This window comes from Bacillus rossius, chromosome 6 (genome assembly GCF_032445375.1).
Source record: "Bacillus rossius redtenbacheri isolate Brsri chromosome 6, Brsri_v3, whole genome shotgun sequence".
NCBI lineage: Eukaryota > Metazoa > Arthropoda > Insecta > Phasmatodea > Bacillidae > Bacillus > Bacillus rossius.
The window spans coordinates 18,735,065-18,749,798 of NC_086334.1; the positions used below are offsets into that span (position 1 = coordinate 18,735,065).

Sequence of the window (14,734 nt, forward strand, 5' to 3'; positions counted from 1 at the left end):
TAAATTTAATAATAAATTTAAAAAAATAATTTAAGTTAATTAATTTTTTAAATACTTATTATTTTCTTAATTTAATATTCACTTTTCATTTTTATCAAAAAAGTTTTCATTAAATTTGTTCATTTATTTTTATAAATATTTATTATTTATTCAATTTAATAATAAATATTAAAAAATAATATTTTTATTTGATGTTCGATTTTAATTTTTATCACAAATTTTTATTATATGTTTTATTTAATTAATTTCTTTATTTTGTATATATTAAATAACCAATAATAAATATTTAACATTAATAATTTAATAATATTTCGTAATAATTATATTAAATTGTAATATTTTAATTTATATCAATAAATAATACATACGGATAGTTAACCTCAATTATATTGGAGCACTTGAAAAAGTATAAAGGCACAATTTTTTTTCACTAATATTTACGAATAGTAAATAATATTAATCAAAATATTCAATTTAAATCACTACTGAATAAAATTTATTAGCACATATAAATTCGCACTTGTATGAAACTAAAACACGTGTTGTGAATGTAGAAACTAGAAACATGTGGATAAATATTATAAATATGAAAACAGTGATCAGAGGCGACGAGCGTGCCAACATGGGCGACTAATAGAGGTTCTATTTCTATTTCGTTGGTAGCTTTTGTTCGAGACTTAATGAGTGGTTTAGCGGGCAGCTTCAACCTGTTAATTTTGTGTTACAGTGATGCGCGCGCATCTTAAAATTTCACTGTCATCATTTTTTCATAACACGCCTAAAGAAGTATAACTTAAAAAAAAAACTACCGCCGAGTTTTGAACCACGGCCCTTCAGCATATTGACCGCGCAGTATAACCACTGCTCTTACAGAAGGTTACGAGGAAAATGTGTATTATATTTGATGTAATACCAAAATAATGTGTGTTTTTTAAACCTTGGTATTTACTATTTACTATGACTATTTTAGTTTACCAAAATAAATTCCATGGTAATTTCACTATAATAAAGTTTCATTTGGCACACCAATACGTTTGGTATGTCCCTTAATGTGGGTTTATGTTCATACACGTGGGTCCGCCATTTTCCCGTGAAAATGTCGTCACATGGTGCGCGCGCAGCTTCAACCTGTTAATTTTGTGTTACAGTGATGCGCGCGCATCTTAAAATTTCACTCTCATCATTTTTTCATAACGCGCCTAAAGAAATATAATTTAAAAAAAATGTCTGGCTACAGGAATTTCTGTAGACAAAATACCAACATGTAACCAACGTGATAAAACAATAATTACTGCAACACACAAACTACTTTAATTTTTCTTACGCCAAAGAGAATGTGTTTTTTTTCTTCCAGTGGACGTAATGTGGTGATAATAATAACAAAAACCTGCTTTAGAAAAGCACAATCCTGTTTATTAATAAAGGTACTCTAAGTACACTTTACGTCCTCTGTTTATCAGTTTCATACGGGAAAAATTTTTTTGTACATGTCTGACCTGGCAACTTTTGGATTGTGTCCATAAATTTGAAAAGCTGAGAGAAAAGCGAATCCAAAAAAATAGGAAGACTTACCGAACAGGAAATTCCCGAAAGCGAGCGAACCTTAAAGAGCGTCAGGACCAGAGTAACGACAAATTTTAACTTGAAGTAGATAAGCGATGAATAATGACTAAGAGATGAATGATGGCTTCAAGAGTGCTGCTGGCAAAAAAAATATTTTGTGTTCGAGTTTTCCAAATATAAACACAAAAAAAAAAAAAATCCAAAAATGTGCTATGGCTCGCTTCACAGTACTGGGTACTCTCCATTTTCAATTTAGCATAACGATTAAAGAAATGATCTATTTTTTATGGCGTTTGATTTTGCTGGATGATTATTGCTTGCGGAGACAATCAAGAATAGAAATGTATGTAAATATGATGAAAAGTTTTAACTACATATTTCTTTTAGTTGTTTACAAAATAATTCTTGGATGGCATAAAATTATATTTATATATTACACAAATGTTTGTCAAAAAAAACACTAATTAAGTTTCTCTGTATGGCCGTGATTTTTTCACACACATACTTTCAAAAACAATTTTACTATTATTTTGAAACAAAAACTACATGTTTTAAAAGTTTCTAAACTTTTGATGTCTGCAAATAAAATATTCCTGGAAAAACCAATAAGATAGATGAGAAGTTTAAAGTTTGTAATTAATCAAACTATACAGTTTCTTCAGCACTTGGTTAGTTACCATTTGGCCCTATCTTCTGGTATTGCCAGGGTGAGTAAAGTGATTAGTAATAAAACTTATATGATTTATATTATTAATGTAGTGAATTGATTTTACTAGGGAATGATATGTGCAAATCACTACTTGCAGCTAGTGGCTTTCCGTCGAAAAAAAATTAATGGGATGTCTAAACAAATCTTCAAATAGCTGTATTACCTGGTTTTCTTTGTCATACGTTAGTGTTCAAATAAGCATGTTTGCTTTTCTGTTGATTGCACTGTGTGTCCATTTGTGTATTTGCATGATCATTTATTAGAGTATGTGCTTATAAAACAATCTTTGCAAGGTATTTTAATAAAATAAAGCAGTTGTGTAAAATGTATTCTTTTGTTTAAAAAAAACTTTTTATGAAAACCATGCTAGTTTTAAATTTATACCTCACAGCGGGTTCAAACATTTTCAAAGTTATTTAAATCGACGTTCATATTGTCGATAAATAACCTATCCAAAATGTTCAACCTGATTGGTTAGAAACATTTGTACAGACCTGGCCTCAATCAGAAGCCAAGAAGTAGTAGGTGTTGAAGTAGCCGATTCCAAAAGATTTTAGGTGTCGTCGATGGCTCCTAAAGCTATACATAAAATCCATAAAATAACGTCCCCGTTTCAATGGGTTATTATAACAGTTTAATTTATTCTATTTACAACAAATCATACGTCAAATTGAAGGTAAACTAAACTGGATTTCTAAAAATGTTGAATATGTGCCTTTAGTTATGCGATACACATCCAACCTAACACTTTGGTTAACCGGTACAGGTTAATGGAAGCAATAGCCTCTTGAATTCTCTGTCTCAACTATGGCAAATCATTAGGTAGCGGCGGAACTTTAGACACGATCTTTTATAAAGCCCCAAAGGTGTCAGGTAAACGTGGAGGCCATTTATAAATTTAAAAAAAAAACTCTTTACAAAGATATTCCAATGGTGAGGGGGCTCCAACCTGTTGCCAAATAAAGTTTACAGGTCCACCCTCTACTACTAGGAGTGAAGAACCATTCTTTCGCGCTGCACGCGAGAAAAAAAAAATACAAAGCAGTATTCGCGTACACGCGAGTTACTTATTTTTTTTAAATTGTGACCTTGATCCAACACTCTACAACCATCGAAGTCGATAATTTAAAATTGTTATAACTGGGACACTATTTTGCTGAATTATCATGTTGTTGTTTCCCGCTGAGTGCTCAAGACGCGGGTATTCGAAACGTCGAGAAAGAGAGAGAGAAAGAGATAGAGAAAGAGATAGAGAAAGAGAGAGAGAAAGAGAGAGAGAAAGAGAGAGAAAGAGAGAAAGAGAGAGAAAGAGAGAAGAGAGAGAAAGAGAGAGAGAAAGAGAGAGAGAAAGAGAGAGAGAAAGAGAGAGAGAAAGAGAGAAAGAAAGAATAAAATAGAGATAAAGGAGAGAGAAAAAGAGAGAGAAAGAGAGAGCGAAAGAGAGCGTGAGAGAGAAAGAGAGATAGTGGTAGAAAGAGTGAGATAAAAAGAAAGAGGGAAAGAGAGAGAAAGAGAAGAAAGAGAAAAACTAAGAGAGAAAAAGAGAGAGAGAAAGAGAGAGAGAGAAAGAGAGAGAGAAAGAGAGAGAGAAAGAGAGAGAGAAAGAGAGAGAGAATGAGAGGGACAAAGAGAGGGACAAAGAGAGGGACAAAGAGAGGGGACAAAGAGAGGGAGAAAGAGAGGGAGAAAGAGAGGGAGAAAGAGAGGGAGAAAGAGAGGGAGAAAGAGAGGGAGAAAGAGAGGGAGAAAGAGAGGGAGAAAGAGAGGAAGAAAGAGAGGGAGAAAGAGAGAGAAAGAGAGAGAAAGAGAGAGAAAGAGAGGGAGAAAGAGAGAGAGAGAGAAAGAGAGAGAGAAAGAGAGAGAAAGAGAGAGAAAGAGAGAGAGAAAGAGAGGGAGAAAGAGAGAGAGAGAAAGAGAGAGAGAGAGAGAAAGAGAGAGAGAGAAAGAGAGAGAGAGAGAAAGAGAGAGAGAGGAGTCAACGACTCGACCCAGATCCGCGCCGATTGGCGAAGGGGGCGTGGCGGCGCATCGACCAGTCTTCTCCCTCTAGCACGTGACAGCGCCGCCGCAACCAGAGAGCAGCTCTGCCCGCGGCCTTCCGGCGGCGGCTGCCTGCTCCGCGTGAAACACGAAAACACGCTTAAAATGAAAGATAAAAAGAAAAAAAAACCTCCGGGGCACATAAAGCCAGAAAATGCTACGTTGTAGTACGTGTTTACGAAGTTTTGGAGTCCATTAAAATGTCGTCCACCTCGCTTAGATGTGTTCTCCAGCAGCGCCGGGTGGAAGCAACTGAGGACTCTTCTCACTTCGACACCGGCTTGCTACAAACACACGGCGGACTTCACTCCTGTGGTTCAGTTCAGTACTTGGAGAGTTGTGTAAATATTACCAAGACAAACTGTAACACTTTCACAACTTTGTATACTTAATTTTAAGTAATTATTTTTACAATGAAGGATGTGGGTCTACGTCTTTTATTTCTCATCGACCGTACACAATCCTTTTGATCACTTTTTTTTTTCAACATCGTAATTCAGTCAATGCTAGAAAAGTCCTCCGACGGTTCATTTAAATTTTCCATGCCACTAAATTAACCGACCATTAAAATAAAATATTATGTGAGAGCAGTCTGGCTACAGGAATTTCTGGAGACAAAATGCTTACTTGAATTAGTCTTACTCGGTTCAAGGTCGTCGTCCATGGGCGCACAATAAAGATAACAAGAAAAAAGAAATTGTTACAATTTCAGCCAAAGCCATAGTACACAAAAGTAACTGCTAAGATGAACAAAACTTTTCATTAGCTACAAGTACTTCAGGAAACTAGTTTGTTTTGTCAAAAAAAAACAACCTATTTACCATATTTATAAGGTTGCTTACTACAAAATAAGCGTAATTAAATAGTTTTTAAAAAATACCCATTCTTGTCTTATTTGTTGCGTCGCTAAATTATTTTATCTTTAGATTTTTTTGTTGAAAATATGGTATTTGATACGAAAAAAAATTGCTATTTTGTAAAGGAGGTATCGTACAAGAAGTAAAACATTTCAAAAACTATATTTACATCCCTTGTTGATAAATAATAAACAATAACCAATAATCATTAGGACAATAATCGTTTTTTGGTGGAAACCTAACAAAAACTAATAACTCGAAATGTATGATTAGTTGTATGATATTTTTATCGTTATTAAATACGACTCGTTTGATTTTGGTTTAAAGGTTTACTTACAGCATAGCACATGTTTGAATAGTAAAAAAATCTGGTTGCAATGTTCACACTTTACTAGCAGTCCAGCCAAAAAATTATTAGTTACTACTGTGTATAATAAACAGTATTTTGAAGATCTCTACATAATTGTGGAAAAAGTACGGCAATCCATACTAAACAATGGTCATTCGTACATAAACTTACCAAGCTGAAAATTTAGCATTAAAATGTAACAAAAACAAATTGCAAATGAAAATAACTGTATTTTTTTCAATACTCATGTACACAAGTTAACATTTTATTCAATAGAAATGCAACTATTGCAGTTTTAAAAATAAATTTCTGTGTTGATGTAAAAAAAAAGTAGCGCGAGTTACAACACTCCTTTAAGAAAACTTGAAGGTAAGCTATCTCTTGTCGAAATTATTACCACACTAAACACTCGCGATGACATACCATCCGTAGCAATTATTCGGAAACTAGTTTAAATGTTTATAGTTGCATTAACAAAAATCTAGGCATGTACTGTTTGTTGCTGGTCTCACGATTAGGCCTCTAAAGTTACAAGGGGCAGATGTGTTCCTATAATTCTCCAAACAACTGAACACATGAGACAGTTTGTGCCTGATGTCAGTTACCGAAACATCGCAACTGTTTTGTCACTGTCTCTTTCCCTCTGTGTTCGCCTGTGCTGTCATCGTTGTGGTGTCCAGATCACCTGCTATGCATCGTCGTTGGGTCCGTCTGGTCACTGTGTTGTCCAAGGTCCGTTTTTGTCTTCATTTACTGTTCTTGTTGCAAATGTCTCGTCATTTTACGCCCACTGTATTCATCTGTAGTGTGATATTTTTTTGCCCGAATTTTTTTTCCTCCTAATTCTTTGTGCGGACTATACATTTAACCTTTTTGACATCGGCTGATTTTAGCTTGTTTTCCGTTTTGTTTTTGTGTTTTAATCTTTATCGTAGCTTATTAAGGTTTCTCTTTGACATTCAGTCAAAACACAATGGCGAACGTAAAAATTTTTTTTAATCCTCTCTAATGCAAATATCATCCTGAGAACGTAACTGAACACCAATTAAAAAAAAATAGCTCACACTTAAAGTTTAAAAAACGTGTTATCTTGAAATTTTAAAAACAAACTTAATACGATTGCTTAGAAATTGTCTACTGTACCAGTCTCTAGAGTAAAAAAAGGCTTATCTTCGTTACAATTGTTTTTTTAATGACTACTAACCTTGATTTAATTTATTCTAGGATTAATTGAGCACCCATGCCCAAGAAGAGACTTGAACCGACAACTTATCCACTCTTAATATAAAAATGTAAAAAAAAAAAAGTTATGTGAAATTTGATTGAAAACTGTTCAAAGTGCCCCAATATGAATCAGTTAGGAACAGCTTTAACAGCTTTCTAGTGAAATTTCACTTATTCGCAGGAGTCTAAGTTTTATACTTTGAGTATGCGGATAGCAAGTAGGCTCGTTGAACAGTTTGTATGTTTACTTAATTCGCTATTGCAAACCTTGCCAGGATGTGTAAAATATATTATTTTTTTGTGTTCAATCAATGTCACACGATTGTTCATACAATGTCAGCACTGTTTCTAATTTTTCTTTTCTTGATGGTACAACTGCAGCTCTCACACGTTTACAAACGTGACAAACCAAAAATATGTTTTTGAGAGTATGCAGACCTAAACGAAGCTTTGTCTGGTAAAAAAAAAACTTGTTTAAGCTCCGTTTATGATTTAACAGTTTATAAATTTTAAATGTTTGGTATGTTAGAAAGTAGAAAGTATTTTTTCTACTTGCAGGTTGCAGTTGGGAAGAGTTCAGCTGTCGTTTTGTTAACCAACGAAATGAACGTGTGGACTATTTGCCTAAGCAAATAAAACAATATATCGTCATAATTCGTTACACAAATTAAAATATCCAAAAAACAAATTACTTTACGTTCCCAGGAGATATTTCAGCTACGGTTTATCGTTAAATTCCACTACAAATATGAATTCAATTTCGAATAAATACATCCCAAACTGCGCCATAGAGAGAACCAAGGCCCGATAGCAAATACTTTGTTGGGGCCCCTTCCCGTTGTATAAAAAATTAATATTTAAACACTTGATAAGGAAGTTTTAGCAGATGCATGCGCATGCGTACAGATCGTTACTAATAAACAAAGGCAGAATCGTAAAGTAAATATTCATAAACTCGCGTGACACTTTTAACATCATGAGTTAAAATTTACTCATTTCAGTTAAACATAATTTTTACAGTAAAATTGGTTGGAATAATTAATAAACTACCTGTTCATCTCAGTAATACAGTTTGAAAAGGCAAAATATGGAACCCGTTTGTATTGTTAAGTAAGGTTGGAAGTACACAACCGCGGACTTGAATTAGGATTAGGTGCCAACAGTTTTCCAAGTATAACAGTGGGTTTTAGTAGAATGATTCATAATTGTATAGTCCCTATGTGTAAAAACTTGACATATACTCATTTATCCTTGGCAGATAGAATTTGTTGTTGTACATAATTAAATCATTCAATATTAGCTCTTCATTTTTTTCCTTGAAATAAAATTCTATAAATAAGATATTTATAATCTAGAGAATAATTTACTTGATCTACACCTGGCAACTGATGTTCTCCCTGAAGTACACATAACGCATAATGTACACAATGCAATTTATAGTGGGTGGGTTGCCTATGTATATATATATATTTATCTTCTGTGTCAAAAAGAGAATAAAGCATATGTCACATAACCTATTTCGTTATCTTAACGAACGCATATACATATGCACAGATTTACTGATAAAAATAGTTTGTGACAGTTACACTAAATTTTTTTTTTTGAAATCTCAGCAAAACCACTTGTTAATGACAACTAAGTTTTCCTGTTGCTAATAAGCTACATACTTCATCAACGTTACAGATTTTATTATTTGTATTTTGTGGTGATAAAAAAAAGTTTTCTTTAACAACGATGTATCAGTGGATCACACGAATCAGTAATTATCTTTTAAAAACAATTTGCTCATTTTTATAAATTTTGAACCCGATTTAAGCCCAAAATCATCGCTACTTTCAGCCGACATCTGACATCTGGCGGCAGCTCAGGACACGCGTTGACGAGCTGTCCGACCGACGAGACGACGAACCGGCGTTTAAGCAAAGCAAACACGCGCATTATTGAAGCCCCGCGGAACATTCAAACACACACTCGACGAAGCACCGTGTTTGCTTTTCGGCCCCGGAGTGTGGTCAAAGGCGCGTGCAAACAAGAGGAGGAGTAGGTAGTAGTCGCGGGAAAGGTTGGCTCACCTGTACGACGCCGGGCAGCATCGATGACGGGCTGGCAGGGGGAAGCGAGGCAGACGCGGCGCGTGCTAGCACACGACTGGAAACAGTCCCGGCGACCAGCGCGCGCACGTGGAGGGGGGGGGGGGGGGCACAGGTGAGCGCGGGAGATGCGCGCGCCACCCCACGGCGCGAGGGGGGGGGGGGGAGGGGGAGATCCCAGGCAGCAGCTGGCTTTAACGCAGGGCGGCCACTTCAAAGGACCACGTTGTTTACATAATAGTGGTCTAAGCAAGGAGGCCCCTTCCCCACTGCCACCCCTCTGCCCAGGCCTCCCCCCACCAGACCAACCCCCAACCCCCCTTTGGCGCTCGGGCACCGCGGAAACAATATGAGCGTAAGGCGAAAAAGGTGGAAGAAGGGGGGGGGGGGAGTGATGGGGGAGAAGTGGGGTTGCGTTCCTCCCTTCCCTGCCCCCTCTTCCTCCTTCACTTTCGCTCCTCCAGCCCCTTCTGCCCCACTCACCCTCCCCTTCACCCACTTTCGCGACTTCAAAGAGCCGAAGCCGCCGCTGCCAAACCAGCTGCTATTCAGTCACTTCCTAGCTCGGGGAGTGAGGGGCCCTGTCGCCACGGGGCAACAAGCGGCTATGTCTGACCGCCTGCACCTTACACAAACTGCTGAGGTAGTTTTGCCGTTAAAAAATAAAGCTGTTAAACTAGCGAGAGTTGAATTTGAAAGTATGATCTCTGACGAGGCGCTGTCCCTCTCGCTAATCTTGAGAAAATAGGGAGATAACAACGAAAAAAAAAAAAAGACACCATCTAGAATTAGACAGTGCTTTTTATTAATGCGTTTGTATTTAATTATTGAAAATTTCCCGTCTTTGAAGCAGAGAGCACACGTACGTAAGTTTTTTTTTATTTCGCTAAATGTCGACGCCTTTTTTTGCTGGCGACCGGGGGCCTGCCAGCTCGCGATTTAATTAATTACACGTCAACCAATCTTAGAAAATCAAAATTAAGTTAACTTGAATTTTAGTATCCCAATAATTGTTTTCTTTATTCATAAGTTTCAGGAACTCACTGGCAGCCGGGTGGGTGACGTAAGTTCAGTGGCCCGCCACCAGGGCGCATGCCCTCATGGTTATGTCAAATTCACAAACGGGTGGGTACGAACCTAATGCGAACGCAAGCACTCAACCATTGCACGGTAGAACATTCTCTATAGTCATGTACTTAACCTGCTGTTTTTAATGCATCACTCATTGCACCTCGCACGACTGAGCCCAGGGTTTTCTCTCTGTGTCCATGCAGGTTTTGTCCTGGGTCCAACTTAACTAGTCATAGTCTAGGGTTAAAATTAAGGTATGGAGATAGACATGGCATCAATCGCTGACATAGCTGGCCAAACGCCGACTAAAGCACACGATGCAAGTTACCCCTCCCGCATGATTGAAACCGCGCGTAATAAAGGCGTGGTATGTGCTAACCCGGACCATTCCCAACCCAGTACACTTAGAAATATTTAGGCTTAAAAGAAAACAAAATCGGGAATGGTTCGCACGTTTCCCCCCCCCCCCCCCCATTTAACCCTTGCACATTTACCCCTCTAAAACCACCCGTTTTTTTTAATTAGCCCCATAAAAAATTTTAAAAGGTTCTAGAAAAGAGTTTTACAGTTAATTTTATTCATCACATAGACATACTCTGAATCTTTAGTTATTAATCACCTATTTCCGATTTTTAATTAGGAAAGCTCTACTTTGATGCGAATAAAACACCCGACCAATGAATGAATATTGGTGTTTAACATTTCGTTGAAATCTGAGTCGTTAAGAGACGATAGAGGGCTGATGGGATAATAATGACTGAAGGAATGGGAGGGGTGAACGGGAGTGCCTCGATGAGAAGCCACCGGATCATGGCAACGTCCGCTACGTTTCCAACTTACTTTCCCGCCACGTGTACCACTTTCAAGGGCGTGACCCTGCCGGGATATAATAACCAAAGCTGTCGTAAAATATTTGACGTGACATCGTCTAGTAAATCGATGAAAGCCGGCTGCACGCACGAAAAAGTGTCCCGTTACGCACATTGTCCCGTTACGCTCATTGTACGCTTGCGCCGCATCTATCTCTCTTCCACTCGATTGGAACAACCATCGATTAGACTTTTTCGAGGCACATTAAACTTGAAACACTCCCATTCGTTTCCTACTTTTCCTATCATCGTCCTATCCTTAACAGAATAACACAGATTGGAAGATTTTAAATAGAAAACATGTATAAAAGTTATAGTTAAAATAATCTGTTCGTTAAAGTAATAAACATATTTGAATTAATGAGTGCAAATAAAAGTAAATTTATCAGTTAAATTGTGGATTTCATTTCACTCCTTTGTATCCATACAAAATAGTGATAATTAGATAAAAATGATTAAATTTTATTCATAAAGGTATGCGATCATTTCATCAATGTTTTGTTATGACGTCACGTTAAGCTATCGTTCGTAAACCGACTTTACAGACAACCAACTTTTTTGATAAACTTTGATTAGCATGCTTTAGTAGTAAAGTATGTAGATCACCAAAGTAGTGAAATATAGCTATTTATTAAGAGCGCTGTACCTATAACAAAGTTTATAATCTCTTTCCTGGAAGACTCCGCACGTCTGTAAACGTTTCGACGTCTGCTGATCGTCAAAGATTGAAGATGGGAAGATTTTTGTTTGCAATCAATCACTGTCAAACTTCTTCCATTCAGTTGAATAGCGTGCTATGTCCTAATGAGAGAAAATGTCAGTATCAAAATAGAAATAATATTATTATTTATTAGGTATGATTATTAAATAAATAATAAACATTTTTGTGAGCTAAACCTGTTGACTCCAATATTGTGACTTTCTGTTTAAAAATATCTTTCTTACATACTCTAAAAAAAAGGTCTTATTTGTAAAATACAGCCGAAAAAAGTTATACGATACGTAATGAAAATATTTGCGTTATGTTAACAATCGGGCATTTAAGGTTTTTGCTATCAGCTTACAAGATTAGCATTTGCATTCGCAAATAAATTGCTGGTTTACAAGGTACCGGAGAGTTTATCGGTTTTAAGACATTTACAATTATCTATTTTTTTTATAATTTTAGCACGCTGTGGGAAAAAACTCAATAAAATACCTGAAGTTGACCTTGACTAGCTGCTTTAAAGATTTTCTCCTATGAAATTTTTAAGAAAATCAGATTTTCAACAACTGATCTTAAATGAAATAATGTAAATGAATAATTTTATATATACAAACATAATTCTGCAAAATCACTGTATATCTTACAAGCTAACAATCCTTCTACAAATGGCATGTTATATTAATGCTGGAATCAAAATACCTCGACTACCACGACTTAACAGCCCTGATACGACGGAAAAATTAATAGCCGATTGAAAGCAAGGTAATTAAGACGTCAACCCAACGAAAACGCAGCCCCAACAGTCCGAAAACAAATAGGCTTTAATCATAAATTATTTCGTGTCAGGCTGCGACAAATTTTATTAACACCTATAATAATTCAATCATTAAAGCCGATATATTTCAAACGAACTTAGAGAACTCTAGTATTTGCCCAAAAAAAAAAAAATATTATTCTGTGGCTTCGTTTAGATGATTTTTACAATATAAATATTTTAAATTTATTTCAATTTGGAAAAATTTACCTAGCCACATTGTTTACACGGTATTTACTAAATGCTTGTGCCAACATTTTATATGGTTAAATGGCATACTTGAATAACATAATTAATATGTTTCAAACACAATACTTTTTAATTCACAGCCTTTATGTTGACAAAAAGCATTTTTGATTTTTTTGCTTATTTGAAATATAATGCAATTTAAATTAAATTAAAGTTCAAAGTAAACTTTATATTAGTGAAAATATCCTGGAATACAGTTTGTAAACAGATATGATCGCAACTTAAAAAATACTTATAATTGATTAGTCGGGAAAATAGTGTTGGGACAAACATGGTTCTCTAAAGCATTACGAAAGTATTTTCAAACATTAAAACAAATTATCCTGAAACATTTTAAAACAAATTTTATAACATTAAGTATTTATATGGATTTTTTTTTACTAAACGACAGAAATTAATCTGTAAATACTTCTTACAAACAAACCTTATTGAGCTGATTCAACATTTAAGATTCAACAGTAAAAATTTAATCACGAAATTCATTCAACAAGGCAGGCGTCGAATATATGCAGGCTAAAAATTTGTTGTGTCTCTAAATTATGCGTTATCTCTATATATCAGTGTTTACTAAGGGTTGTCAAAATTGTAATGTCAACTTTTTAAGGTATTTTTTTAAGTTTCCGTTATTTATTTTTATGATATAAATGATAACTTAAAGTATTAAAGTATATACTATTATAAAGTTTAGTTTGGCACGGACCAGTACACGTAGCACATCCCCCTATGTTCACGAAAGTTAAGGGGGTGCCTCCCATTTCAGGTCATGATTTTATATTTATATTAATCACTGATAAATTTTTAGACTTTTTCAATTGTTTAATTTTGACGAAATGAAAAATATAAACAGCGCATACTTTTTGCCTTATTAGCTGCCAAAGTAACATTTTTAACGTTTTTGGTTTGTACAAATACGGAGAATTTAATTTATTGCAGAACTGAAACCTTTTAAGGTTTAACTGTAATGCCACTAGCTACTTCATTATACGGTTTGCATTTCTATCACAAAACCTCATTTCATGTTTCTTGGCTGTCAAAATCGTAACAAATTTGAGAATTTTGAAATGCCAGGTAAAATTAATTAATATTTTCTGAAAGAAATTCAAACCATTTTTTGAAGTAGCCAGTGGCATTGCAGTTAAACATAAAAAGTTTCAGTTCTGCACTAAATTAAATTCTCCTTATTTGTACCACCCAAAAATGTTAAAAATGTAACTTTGGCAGCTAATTATGCAAAACGTATGCGCTGTATAATTATATTTTTCATTTCGTGAAAGTTAAACAATTGAAAAAGTCTAAAAGTTGATCAGTAATTAATATAAATATAAAATCTTGACCTGAAATGGAAGGCACCCCCTTAAACATGTACGGATGAATCACCGCGGGTCCACTATCATTTCCGAGAATTCCGAGACTTCCACAGATGGCAGCACCGTGTTTACACATTTCCGTTCCAATCGACTTCCCGTTCAATTCACGAAATTACTGCTACCAAATGCCGTACAGCGGGAGCTGAGATGTTAACACGTCAATGAACTGACGAATCACGCTGCGCGTATCAAACCTGCCATGAACTCTGCTACGTTGGAGTTTACACGCACACGTGAACTGCAGCAACAATTCAATTGGATTTGCGAGTCCTGCTGCATCTCGTGTTCGTCGAAAAGGGAAAAAAATCACCTGCAAAAAAAATACCTTCTTTTCAATTGCACCATGCTCTCTGTAAAAGCCACGATGATAAATATAATTTCCACGTTTTATGTTTCTTGACTAATCGTCGGTATGTCCTCACTAATCGAAATTGTAATTTCAATCAAACAGAACCAACCCTCTTTACCAAGGCCACACTTTAACGACTAATGAATCATAAACCGACTGATAAAAAAAACGGAAATTCTATAGTCTTTTAGATTTCTCTTCTTTCTGGAAACAATTTCTGGATTTCCTTGCGGAAACCGCATGTCAAAATGAGCCTAGTATCAAAGCGTTGATCACGCAAATTCATGAGAATGTAAGAAAAAAAAGTATGTACCTATATGAGTAATACGACACTCATTATTTAAATTTTTTCATGTGGCCAACAATTTAAATATCATAATCTGAAGATGTTGAGACACGGAACTATGATGCGTTCCAGTTAAACTTAATGCTTATTATTTTTTTAAATCAACTTCTGATTATCATCCCTGTCCACAA

General features: G+C 35.5%; 1 protein-coding gene across 2 annotated transcripts in view; it reads right to left on the minus strand.

The window, feature by feature from the left end:
* The window catches only part of LOC134532761 (palmitoleoyl-protein carboxylesterase NOTUM), a 56,152-nt gene extending 47,263 nt beyond the window's left edge, over positions 1–8,889 (minus strand). Inside the window, exon 1 of one of the 2 annotated variants that reach the window (XM_063369581.1) lies at positions 8,815–8,889. In XM_063369581.1, the coding sequence (XP_063225651.1) occupies positions 8,815–8,835 (21 nt within the window). In that variant the 5' untranslated portion in view covers positions 8,836–8,889. The remainder of the gene's footprint in view (positions 1–8,814) is intronic. The other variant, XM_063369579.1, reaches the window with a different exon arrangement.
* Positions 8,890–14,734: the final 5,845 nt, after the last annotated feature.